This window comes from Dipteris shenzhenensis, chromosome 17, assembly GCF_047967505.1.
Source record: "Dipteris shenzhenensis isolate YYH24624 ecotype China chromosome 17, Dip_SZ_1.0, whole genome shotgun sequence".
In the NCBI taxonomy this organism is placed as follows: domain Eukaryota; kingdom Viridiplantae; phylum Streptophyta; class Polypodiopsida; order Gleicheniales; family Dipteridaceae; genus Dipteris; species Dipteris shenzhenensis.
The window spans coordinates 17,246,723-17,260,093 of record NC_141612.1 but is presented as its reverse complement, the minus strand read 5'-3'; the positions used below and the strand labels follow the sequence as shown (position 1 = coordinate 17,260,093).

General features: G+C 43.9%; 1 protein-coding gene across 1 annotated transcript in view; it reads left to right on the top strand.

The window, feature by feature from the left end:
* Nucleotides 1-1,946: 1,946 nt before the first annotated feature.
* Nucleotides 1,947-13,371, top strand: part of LOC147891764 (ankyrin repeat domain-containing protein 2B-like) — a 31,848-nt gene continuing 20,423 nt past the window's right edge. Inside the window, exons 1-6 of the mRNA XM_087388198.1 lie at nucleotides 1,947-2,094; nucleotides 2,874-3,016; nucleotides 5,954-6,163; nucleotides 6,302-6,450; nucleotides 6,955-7,132; nucleotides 7,974-8,066. Of these exons, the coding sequence (XP_087244324.1) occupies nucleotides 2,076-2,094; nucleotides 2,874-3,016; nucleotides 5,954-6,163; nucleotides 6,302-6,450; nucleotides 6,955-7,132; nucleotides 7,974-8,066 (792 nt within the window). The 5' untranslated portion in view covers nucleotides 1,947-2,075. The remainder of the gene's footprint in view (nucleotides 2,095-2,873; nucleotides 3,017-5,953; nucleotides 6,164-6,301; nucleotides 6,451-6,954; nucleotides 7,133-7,973; nucleotides 8,067-13,371) is intronic.

Below are 13,371 nucleotides of genomic sequence, written 5' to 3'. Positions count from 1 at the left end.
CCACTTCAGCTGCATCTCCAATAGCCTCCTCTCTTTGTAAGTCCTAGTAGCGGATAGCAATCAAGAACATGGGTATTAGTCCTTATTCCCCCTTATTGTCCTTTTCTTTAAAATTAATCATAATGGTACTTCGAAGGCTAATCCATCATCAGGGTTCCTATGTAGGTTCCCCTATATATTCCCATCTAAGTCATATAATCTCCCTAGTTTTTGGGGTTCTCACTCATTCATTGAAGGTATACAATGCCATCCAAAAATGCCTCACAAAATGGGGCAACAATTCCCTACACAATGGGATGTCTGTGTGTGTGCACGTGTGTGTTTTAGGAATAATCAAATATTAAAGGAATTGAATTATACTTGCGCTCATGCGTGTGTGTGCATGCATGAGAGAGAGAGAGAGAGAGAGAGAGAGAGAGAGAGAGAGAGAGAGGGGGGGGGGGGGGGGGGGGGGGAGAGAGGGGAGGGAGGGAGGGAGGGAGGGAGGGAGGGGGAGGGGGAGAGAGAGAGAGAGAGAGAGAGAGAGAGAGAGAGAGAGAGAGAACAAATAACATGCATCAAAAACATGTATCACCTTGTAAATGGTTGTCACAATACATCTTCAATTGGGGCTCGTGGAGGGCTCGTGATCACAAGACTGACATCCATTTAAATGGAATGCATGCAAAATAAAGGGATGAGAAATTGAGCATACTAAGGATACTTAAATATCATAAAATTTATGTGAAGCATGGTAAAGGCAATGAAAACAAAAGAATAACAACATGATTTTGACATTGATCAAGGTATGTTAAACCTACCAGTTACTCATTAGGTAAGGTGGAATAGAATGGTAAAGGCAACATTTAACATATAGAAAAGGTGCTTTTAAAAGTCCCAAACTCCCTATACAAGTTAATGCAAGGAAGGGATCATATAACTTGCATTTGTATACCACCTCGAAGTCTAGTTATGGTCAACATTTTCACTTTAAAGAGAAAGCAATCACCTATGCTATTGGCTTCCTATTTGTAAAGTGACCATTCCTCCATACATTAGGGGTCATGCATCCTAATTGTTGGCCCCCTTATAATATTGGTGCAACCATGATTAGACCCCATATTTCTTAATATCAATAATGTGGATAAGTGCATGATGTTAATTGCGAGCGTAATGAATTTTACAATGAAAATTCAATTTGTAAGAGGCACTCCAGTGCATTAGTTTGCTAAAAGATGGTGCTAAAAGATGGTCTTACATGTCTTTAGCATACTCGATAGATGGTCTTACAAGTCTTTATGTCAAAAGATGGTCTTACAAGTCTTTAGCATATACTCAATAGATGCTTTGCCATATGCTCATATAAGAATGTATCATTATCACCAACGTCTCCCATGATGAGGCCAAGTGGCTCTACCATCTTAAATGGGATAAAAAGACCAACCTTGTAGTGCACTACACAAATGTGTGCGCACACACACACACACACACATTTGTGTAGTGCACACTACAAGGTTGGTCCTTTTATCCCATTTAAAATTATATTTGTAACACTAAATATAGTGATGTTCTCTCTCTCTCTCATGTATGTGAGAGAGAGAGAGAGAGAGAGAGAGAGAGAGAGAGAGAGAGAGATCACTGAAACTAATGTTACCGATATAATTTCAGTGTGTGCTTCGACCGGTAGTAACGCACACCTAGGGGGAGCAAATGGACACGATACGAGGTAAACCGAATTCGAAACACAACCTGGCATGGGAACCCTAGTGGGAGTGTGTTGAAACAAGGAGGGAAGGAAAGAAGGCCATGAGAGAGGGAGTGAAAAAAAAAAAAGGAGAGGAAAGGAGGGGAGCATGTAGGAGTAGGGTCTCTCTTATCCTGTCCTTGGAACACAAGAAATCCTGCCCTCCACCCACAAAAATACACACCCATTTCACAGTTTGCCATCGCCATAGCCATCGCCATAGCCACTCCCCCCCCCCCCGCAACCTCCATCGCCTCTCCTCCTCGTAGCTTTCCCCCTCCCCCAGCACAAATTTCCTTCCCCGGCCTGCCTCTAGCTCCCGTGGCTCACCTCCCTTTCTTGCCCTTCCACCATGGCCTCCGCCCCCTCAGGTTTTTTCTCCTTTTCTCTCCTTGCTTCTCCCGTCTTCCGCGCTTGATTTGTCTCCGGCTCGCTTCTGCGCTTTAGGAATCATTCGCTGTATCTCTCTAGGTCGCATGCTCCTGAATCTTCACTGAGTTGTATGGACAGTATTCATTGCGGTATTTTGTATCAATCCGAAAGTTGCATCGCCCTCGCCCTCTGCCCGCGTAACCGTGATCTGGAAGGATTTTGTATCAACCGCGAAAAGTTAGGTTCCGGCGGTAAAGGCTCTCAGCTTTTGTACGTAGGATCGAAGGTTACATTCTCTATAACATCGAGCTGAAAGTAGTCACAGAGATTGCGGTGTCCTATTATCATAGACTAGATGCAGTTGTAGGGGATCGGTCACCTAAAAATTAGCTAGTTGACAAGCAGGCGTTACTGTAAGTGGTTTATGTTGCCAAGATCCATTTGGCCGCCAGTGCTTTATCGAGTTTCGCTTGCAAGGTGTCGGCCATTGCACGAGGAAGTTTGTATCAGATAATGTAATGTTTATGGAGATATAGGTTTGGGTTTTCATGGATATTCACGTGTATGTGTGACCTCTACCGGTCCGTCCAAGCAGTGTGTTTTTCCAGGATCCTCTGCTACTAATTTTTGTTTTTTTCTGGTGTAGCTTGCTTTGCTACTTTTTTTTAATAGTACGTGTAAGAGCTTCGTACGAATGATTTAAATCCAATGTGAGAATTACACTTAAATTATTTCTCAGGTGTTGACTTGATTCTGAGAATGTTAATATTTTATGCAGATATCAAGGACAAGAATGCTCCTGCTGAGACTTCTACTACTAATGCCGAGAAAGAGACTTCAGTAGATCCTGCGGCTCCCCTTCTGGACGATGTCAAGATTCCCAATCCATTTGATTTCTCTGCTATGTCAAGTCTCTTGAATGTACGCCCTCCAAATTTAATCTTCCATTCCCAATTAATGTGTATCTGTGTGTGTGTGGGTGTGTATGATGAGAGAGAGAGAGAGAGAGAGAGAGAGAGAGAGAGGGTCCACCCCCTAGGAACTTTTAAGGATGTCACATAGGTTCTTTCCATGTTAGTCCTTCACGGTAGGATCTGTGATGTATTCACAAATACCTTTGGCTCATGTTGTTTGGATGTGTGGATGTACATACACGTGTGAGGTAATATATTTTCACAATCGTCTGGACTTGTTATTGAGTGTGAAGGTCTGTGACTTATTCACAAATACCTTTGTATATATGTTGCTCATGTTTGTTTGGATGTGAGCGAACATGTGTGAGAGGACGTGTTTTCCCAATAGTCTGCACCTGTTATCTTGTGTAAAGGTATGTGCAGACAGCTGCTCCCACTATTGTTCTTTAATTTTAGGGGTGACCATCCTGAAGCTCAAGACTATTTTTTCTCCCGTCTCCTTTAGTCAGATCCTGGTCAAATACTTTGCTACGTAACATTTCCATGCAAACATTATGATTTTGCATGCAACCTGGATTTGTAGGTTGGTTGTAACGACTGATTAAGAGGTTCTCTCTTTAGACATGCGTTCATTGCAGCTATATCTGAATCACCTATCTGTTGTATGATGGTTTGCCAGCATTTGGTATTCAAATTTTACTACTTATTTTTTGCGCTTAGAGGTTGCTTTCCTTACTACCTTTGGCAATCTATGCTTGTGCATTTTTTGATTTGGTACAGATATAATACGAATTAGTCACATGCAGGTATCCCGACTATAAGGATGCAATGGCATGCTATTGTCCACTTTTTAAGGTTTTGTATAACGTTTTGTGAGCCGTTTTATGGGGTAGTAAGATTGCTACTTGATTTGTTTAGTTCCCATTCAGCAAGGGCCTGCTGGCAGCTGATTTGGTGGCCACTGCTTAATGAGGTCAAACTGGGACCATTTGACGGCCAACCAGAAGCAACCACCAGACCCAGCTAGTAAGGCCACGCTCAAGGTTGGTGAGGGCAGCTGACCAGGCTGACAAGTCTGCTAGTAGACTAGGCTGTTTGCAAGACCTTTAAAATTTCCATTAGGGGAGCAACCAAGGGCATGAGCATCACAGCCAAATGAAGGCAGATGCTATGGTCATGGTGTTGGAAGCAGCCTGCTATCCAAACAGCTCATGGCAACTTCCTTATGATGACTGGTCGCCCTCAGTTTAGGGCATCTTGGCCCAGCACTTGCAGCAGCAGATGGTACCCGTGTTGGGTCTCAGAGTCCTACAGTTGCAGCAGCACATGATACTTTAGGGAGTTGACTTCCAGCAGAAAGGAGTATCACAGTTGGAGAGGCCTACTGGGGCAGGTAGAAGGTCAGTAACATTGCAGCGATCACGATTGTGCAATGGAAATCATGTGCTTATGTGGATTCTGGAGCAGATAGCAGCCTACATAAGGTTTAGACCCAGCTGGATGTTCATGTGAGAGAGAGGTAACGGTAAGTATTTAGTGTCAGCAGCTTGGAGCATATCTGAAGGCAAGTCTGGGGCATTCTAGTAGGCCCTGAGCCTTTGGAGGAGTCATTCACCAAAGCTATAGGATGGAGCACGAAGCAGTCTGCCACATCCATGCTGGCTGTTGGAAGTCATTGTCCCCATATAGGGGGGGGGATATGACTGGATGGGGGGAGGGATAATAGGGGACTGTTATGTGCTGCAGGATAACAGCAGCAGGACAGCAGATGGAGGGCTGCATGGCAGGCCACAAAGGGCAGGGACAGCAGCTCTACAGAACCCCATGGCTGCCCCTTATATAGGCTGCCCAAGGGGGCTTGGCTGAACTGGCAAGTTGGCCGGCCCCCTAACAGCCGAGCCCTAGGTCGGCCGCCTCTAGGGGCTGCAGACTCCCTATAAGTACCTGCCCTCTCCCTCCTGACTTCTTCATCAGCCACAAAAGCCAAATACAGGCAGTGTGGACTAGGAGAAGGCTCTTTGAGTTCTCAGTTTTGGCAGTCCAGCCCTTGCTGGTCCTTTGTGCTCACCTGGAGCTGTTTATGCTCTCTTTTGAGTGAGGTGTTCATTTGTGGTCTGCATCATTGATTGTAAGACGGAGCTGTTCCTATTCTGCATAGGTTGTGAGGGTAGAGAGATTCTTTCCTTAATTTCCAACATCGTATCAGAGCACGGTTTCCAGCTCTAGATGCTCTAACATCGAAGAAAAGAGTTACTCTTCGATAGCGACTCCGATTTGAATCAGGTTTGCAGAGTTCTAGCCACTGCTCTTCCTTCCTCCTCCTCCAGTTGTGTTCTTTCTGGACAAATTATTCCATTTGGAATGTAAACATCTGGAGTCATCTTGTGGCTGGAAGTTGTGGAAGCTCACAACGGGTGGCTGGAAGTTGTGGAAGCTCACAACGGGAATGGAGGCAAAGCCGGAGGATTTAGACAACAAGGGGAGGATTCTTGAGCCAAGCCCAAGGACATACTTGAAGCATGGGAGGATAGAGATGCCCAAGCCCCGACTTTAATCATAGGGCCAATGGCGGTCTCTGGTATTCCTCACATCTAGGTTGCAAATATTTTAGTAGTAGAGGTTTGATGTCTACTGAGTAAAAATTAATATTATTTCTCACTTTTAAACGCTATTAACTGATTTAGTTCAGAGTTGGAGTACAATACAACATGGCTAGAATGTAAATTTTCAATTACTTTTATATATCAAAATATGGTGCCAAGGGTAGTAGAGGGGAAGGAGTGCAAGAAGACCGAAAGAGGCAAGGCTCTGCCTCCAAAGGGAATCTCCCAATTCTCTGAGTGGGCTTTGGTAATGTCAAGACATCAATTTCGCTCTCTTCATATCGACTATTGTAGTGCACATTTCTCAATGCAGTGTTTTGTCTTAATTTTTTCCTGTTTAGGATCCAAGCATAAAGGAGCTGGCTGAGCAGATAGCAAAGGACCCTGCTTTCAATAATATGGCCGAACAACTGCAACAGAGTGTGCAGGGTGCTGGACAAGAGGGTATTCCTCAATTAGACACACAACAATATTTTAACGCTATGCAACAGGTCATGCAAAATCCTCAGTTCATGACCATGGCTGAAAAGCTTGGCAGTGCTCTTATGCAGGTAAATGTTCTGGAAGGTTCTGTGGTTCTGTGTTTGAATTGTTCCTGTTGCTTGCAAAATGTTGGCATCTGCGTCCTGATTCTTTTAAAACCGGTTCACGTGTGTGGTGATGTGACAAATTTATTTGGGCCTTTGTAGGATCCTGCAATGTCTGGTATGTTGGAAAATCTTACAAATCCTGCACGGAAAGAGCAATTAGAGGCCCGAATGGCCCAGGTTCGAACTGATCCAACCTTGAAGCCGATTTTAGAGGAGATTGAAACAGGAGGACCTTCAGCTATGATGAAGTAAGGGCTTTTCCAGCTTTCTGCATGCCCATTCTTTTTTGGGGAAAATTTCAAATGAACATCTATACCATTGTAGCTATCTAGTTTTCAGGTTTCTATGTTATGCTTGAAAGCAAACAGCCTGAAGGCCAGTAACATCCCTTTTCCTTTTCTGTTTTCTCACCTTCTTTGTGTGCACACGCGCACATCCTTTTCAGTCTCCCCCTTCATTAAATTTTTCTGTGTATATGGGTATGTCCATCCTGCCCCCATTTTTCTGATTCTGTTTTGGATTTTCTTTCCTCTCTTCTGTTCTAGTTTTATCACATAAGACTCTACTCAAATAAACTCTGATTCCATTGACACCCTGCGAGCACATGCATACATGCTAATATGTTCATATCAAGACATGGCAAAACCAATTCTGAATCTTTGTATAATGTAATTTGATCTTTCTATCAATGTTGGTCACCCTTCAATCATTTGATTGCATGTGCTGACGGGAATGAATTTATGTTCTTGTAGGTACTGGAATGACCCAGAAATATTGAGTAAACTTGGTGACGCCATGGGGTTCGCTCTTCCAGGAGGGATGCCATTTGCAGGTGAAACTACTGAGGCACGTGAAGGAGAGGAGGAGAATGGGGAGGAAGATGAGGATGAGTTGACTGTGCATCATGCAGCAAGCGTCGGGGATGTAGAGGTCCATGCTCTCACCTAATTGGATTTGTTGCTGCTATCTGAAGCCAGCTGCTTGTGCTGTTATTGAGATGCTCATATACAAAGTATGGTTTTGCAAGCATTTCACTTTACAAGTATGCTCCAAGTATATAAAGGTCAATTGAATGGGCCACTTTGAAGGAGAACAATTTGTTCCCACTTCTTCAGCTCCATCTTTCTGTTTAAACGAAACAGCTTATTGATTCTTTAATTTTGGTGAGGATTGAAAGGCATCTTCACTTGGTTGGTGTACTTTTTAATGCATAACTTTGAAGCATTTGGTTGTTCCTTTTCAGAAATTTTGTTATCGTTTCTTCTGCAGAAGAGAGTTGATGTTTCCATCTTTATTGACGAGGGACCATGTCTGCGCTTGCGGCCCTGTCTTCCCCCTTTTCTTTCTTCTTCTGTCCAAAACTCACACAATCCAGTCGTTCACTCTGCCCTTCCTTCTTTATTGTAATATTTGGATTTATGGTAAGGTTAAAGTTGCATGCTTTGTTGCCCCCCAAGAATAAAGGATTTAGTGTCCCGGTATAGATAAGGAGGGAATTGGTTTACTCTCTATAACGAGTTCAAGCCTACAGCTATTCTTATCTTGCTAGGCACATATTTCTACAAACACATGGCATGGTTTTTACATCTCTCTCTCTCTCTCTCTGTGGTGTGCATGTGGCTGTGTATGACCTAATACTATGACCAGTAGTTGGAGATTTGGCATTTACATGCGGAGTACTAGAATTTAGGGGCTGCATGTAATAAAAAAAATCGCAAATACACACAATTTTGTTCAAATGAGGCACTGAGTTTCCCCTCTTTTATTGCAGGCACTGAAAGCTCTTCTTGCAGATGGAGCTGATAAGGATGAAAAGGATTCTGAAGGACGGACTGCTTTACATTTTGCATGTGGCTATGGAGAGGTAATTCAGCTAATACATGACAGGTCTGCTTGTGATTCTTTGAGTGGGAAGATTTTTCTACGATTCAGTGAGTTTATTTGTTGTGCTCCACAAAATAATGATTCGCTTAAACTTGAATCAATTGCCGAGGAGTGCACTGGGGAGTGAGACCTATAGGGATGTATTGGGCAAGATAGAGACCGCCACGTGGGCTGTGCACAGGCTGCCACATGGGCAGCACATTTATTTTCTTGTTTTTGACAGATCAGTCCAGGTGCACACTGCTATGGTGCTGCTCACAGATGGGTCTGCACATAAGCCCTATAGGAGGGCATGTGAACTTGATATTCGTCAAACCTTTGTGCAATGTGTATGCGTATGCACGACAGATTGGGTCCCTGTACCCATTGAGGGCCCTCCTCCCTAAATAGGGAAGAATTTGCTTTATCTTGGAGAGCTATACAAATAACACTCCTTCAAAGTGCACTCTGAGGATGACCCTTCGACACTGAGAGCTGAGCCATGAATGCCTGAGAAGCAACCCAATCTCAACCAAGACCAACGCTGCCCACACCGGAGATGTGGACCACTGTGCAATGCTATTGACAAGGCTTGTGCTGTCCATGGTTATGCAAGGGAGCTGCGTGAGTGAGATGACGGGAAGACGGAAATCTGAGATATGGAGCTTGGGAAATCTATATGGAAGCTAAGAGATGGAGCTAAAGAGAGCTGAAGATAGAACTGAGAAATATCTGAAAACTGTAAAAGAAAGCTTTTGAAACCCCAAGCCTCTATTTTGAGCTGGTTATGGTGCTGTGTGGACACAGGAAGGAGGCTGTTTTGAGGGGAAGCTGAGTGAGGAATGAGGGCAGCAAGCCCACCTTTATATAGGGGTTTGTTTACTCCAAAGGGTATGTGCATGAAGAGGTGTGTACCCCTTGTGAAGGGTGTGACCCTTGATGAGAGGGTACATTACAATAGAAATGTCTCTTCAATAGAATGTCTCTTGTGAAGGGTTGTGCCTCATAGGAAGTGTCCCGTCGAAAGGGCATACCCTTCCACAAGTGTCCATTCATCAAACCATCCATAAGTCTAGAAATAGAGAAAGGAATACGTCACAGATCGTGACATCCCCTCCCACTCAAAATAAGACCCTGGTGGAGATAATTAACTGATGTAGAAAATATCACTGTAAATTCTGAAAATACTGCTGTGAAATGTCAGGGTATTGTTGTAAGTCTTCATCAGATTGCCAAGTAGCGTCGGAGTCGTCCAGATCTCGCCAAAGAACAAGGAATTCTGTGATAAGTTGATGTCGAGTCTCTCGGTGTCGATGGTCTAGAATACGCTCAAGAATAAGGAGAACATAATTGTCTTCGATTTCTAGGACATAATCACCTGCAGGAGAAACTGCTTCATCGCCTGGAATGTACGTCTTTAGCCAAGAAATATGGAATGTCGGATGGATTTTACCCCATGATGGTGGTAATTCCAATTTGTAACTTTAAGGTGAATTTTTCTTGACGATTTGGAAAGGTCCATAGTATCTTGGTCGCAACTTAGGAAACACGGACTTAACCGTCTTATAGCGATGTGGGGCTACAAATAATAGCACCATGTCACCAGTGTTAAATTCTAGGTGACGTCTATGTTTGTTGACAGACCGTTGATACCGCTCTTGCGCTTTTCGCATATGATCCCTGACTTGGAGTAGAATGTCTTGCATTTCTTGAACCAGTTGATCAGCTAGGGCCACTCGATGTTGAAGTACAAAATTTGTTGGTACGATCGGAGTGTGTCCATAAGTTACTTGGAATGGAGTCATGCTAATGGCACTATGGAAAGAGTTATTATAAGCAAACTCAAGGAGTGGTAGATACTCTTCCCAAGCTGCTAGGCGTGACTGAATATAATGTCGAAGCATTTCTTCCAGAACTTGGTTGACTCTTTCAGTCTGGCCATCTGATTCTGGGTGGTAGGCTGAACTGAACAGTAGAGTTGTACCCAAAGATTCGAACAGTGAAATCTAAAAGTGACTGGTAAACTTAGGATCTCTGTCGGATATGATATTCTTGGGCAATCCATGGTGTCGGAAGATGTGTTATGTGAAGAGTTTGGCGATGTCCGGAGCCTGTGCACTGCTTTTGCAAGCAACAAAGTGTGCCATTTTGGACAATCGATCAACAATTACCATAATCTGAGTGTTACCTCTGGAGGATCGTGGTAGTGTTGTAATGAAATCCATGGAAATACTTTCCCACCTTTCAGTTGGAACTGGAAGAGGTTGAAGAAGTCCCGCTGGAAGTCGTCGGCTTGCTTTCATTTGTTGACAAGATAAGCAAGATGTAACCATTTTGGTGACGTCGCTTTTCATCTGAGGCCAGTAGTATGTTGCACTGAGTAACCGATAAGTCTTGTTGATGCTTGGATGGGCAGCATAAGGAACTACATGATGCTCTTTTAACAAAAGACGTCGAACATCCTTGTCATGTGGTACACAGACGCGATCTTGATAGTACAGAAGGTCGTCCGTATAAGAATAGGATGAAAAAATCTTCTGTTCGGAAGTCGAAGCGTGATCTTTTGAAAGAACTTGTACTGCTGTGCCGAAATCTTTATCATTGAAATACTTTCCTTTGAATGAATTCGGAACATCCATAGATAATGTAGAGATTACCATAGCTAATGCTAGAGTTAACGTGCTGAGAGCATCTGTAACTACAATGCGTAGTCCTGGAATGTACTCAATGGTCATGTGAAAGTTGGCCAGAAACTCAACCCAGCGTTCTTGTCGAGCGTTCATGACTGGCTGAGTAAAGATATACTTTAGAGAGTGATGGTCTGTCTTAACCACCGAGTCGGCTCCCATGAGATAATGTTTCCAAGAGCGATAAGCATGTAAAACGGCAAGAAACTCCTTATCATAAACCGGGTATTGGGTTTGGATATCAGAATGTTAATGGCTGTCAAAAGCAATAACTCTGCCTTCTTGCATCAAGACTGCTCCTGTAGCGATGTCGGAAGCGTCGGTCATGACCTCAAATGGAAGGTTTGGGTCAGCAATAGCCATAACTGGTGTGGTAGTGAGTGCCTGCTTGAGTTGTTGGAAACTATACTCTGTTTCGGGAAGCCACTGAAAAACTGCTGTGCTTTTCAGTAATTCGGACATAGGAGTTGCGATTTCGAAAAACTGATAGACCTTTGTATGGTAGAAGTTTCCCAATCCGAGAAAAGAGCGGACATCATGAACATTCTTAGGAGTAGGCCAGTTTCGGATTACCTCGACCTTCTTGGGATCCACAGAGATGCCTTGAGCTGAAATAACATGTCCCAAATATTCGAGTTGGGTCTTGAAGAACTCACTCTTCTCAATGTTGATGTAGAGAGAATTTGCGAGGAGAACTTTAAAAACGTGAAGATGTTGTTTGTGCTCATGTAGGGATCTGCTGAAAATGAGGATGTCATTGAGGTAAACGATGATGAACTTATCGAGGAAAGGCTTGAAGATGTCGTTCATTAGTGTCATGAATGTGGTTGGGGCATTGTTTAACCCAAAAGGCATGACCGAACATTCATAGTGTGCGAAAAGCTGTTTTGTACTCATCGCCTTCTCGGATGCGAATTTGATGATAACCTGAACGAAGATCAACCTTTGAGAATTGTGTTGCGTGTAGAAGTTGATCGAAGAGGTCATCGATGCGAGGCAATGGATACTTGTTTTTGATGGTGAGCTTGTTGAGGGCTCGGTAGTCGATGCAGAGGCGCATTGACTTATTCTGTTTTTCCACAAGTAGTATAGGAGATCCGAAAGGACTGCGACTGGGCCGAATGTGACCTTTGTCGAGTAGCTCGGTCACCTGTCTTTGCTTTCTTCATTTTGAGTGTAAGAAACCCGATAAGGAGGTTTCGACGGTGGATTACTATCGGGAATAAGTTCGATTGGGTGATCCACTGGTCGTCGAGGTGGTAACAGCTTTGGCAATGCTGTGGAAAAATATCCAGGTAGGACTGGAAAAAAGGTTTGGTTGAGGTATTCAGGAGGATCCTTAGTTGGTGTCTCCTCTACTGCCGTAACCAACAGAAGTGAAGTCTTTACTTGACGTTTACGAACCCACTTCTTTACTTGTAGGACAGAGGCAATTGGGGTTGAATGAGAGTCCCTAGAACCAGTTAGCTTAATAAGTTTTCCTTGGTGGACAAATTGGATAGTATGGCTGCGAAAACTGATTGATGGATCATAGTCGTAGAGCCACTGTTGTCCGAGTATGACATCGTACCGAGAAAGAGGCATGATGTCGAAGGTCAACTTGTCCGTATAATGTGGGATGCGAAAAGATAAGTTTTTGATCCTGGTGTTGCACAAGAAGGTAGTTCCATTTGCAAGCTTAATCTGATAGTCCATGAGACTAGGACTGGTGGTCAACCAAAGTTTGTCGACCATAGAACTAGCTAGGAAGTTATGAGAGCAGCCACTGTTGATGAGGATAGTGACCGTTGTTCCACGAATCGATCCTTGAACACAAAGTACTTGAGTGGCCAGGGGAGGTTCGAGGTTGCTGGCAAGGCTCAGGTGGATGGTATTTGCCATTCGAATAGCTTTGCCTTTCTTGTCTTGTGCTGGGGTAGCATCTTCTCTTTGAGAAGTGCTAGGTTCCATATTGGAATTTAGCTTTGGTCGCTTGGGACAATCGAACCATCTATGGTCGCCTGTATAGATGGTACAAAGTCCTTTTGTGTTGGAGTTGTTCTTCTTGTCAGTGGCCGCACCTTTATGTTGGGGATGTCGGTAATGACTTTGTGAAGAAGAAGAGGCGCGATCCTTGGAGGAGTGCTTCTGTGGGAATCCAGCATATGATTTCTGAGTCTTCTGGGGATCTTGAGACTGTCGCTGACCTTGATTACCGGAGTTTTTTTGAAACCTGGTGTTATCTTGAGGGCGAGCACCTTTGGCCATAGGAGAGTTCTGTGTGCGATTAGCACTCTGCTTCCCTGTGTTTTGGAAATCTGTAATGCGCTCTGCGTAAGCAATAGCGCCAGCTGTGGTAGTGATGTTTGCTTCAAGGACATCAATGCGTAACGAGAGATTTAGGCCTGAGATGAAAGCATGAAGGCGATCATCCTCAGTTAAACCATCAATCTCCAGCACCAATGTGGTGAACTGAGAGATGTAGGAAGATAGGGAGCTTGTTTGCTCCAACTGCCGTAGTTTTGATCGTGCTTGGAAGTCCGTATTGGCAGGTATGAACTGCTTACGGAGCACGTGTTCAAAACGTTCCCATGTTAATACACTTTTGCCGTCCTTTAAGCGTTTTTGCCACCATAGAAA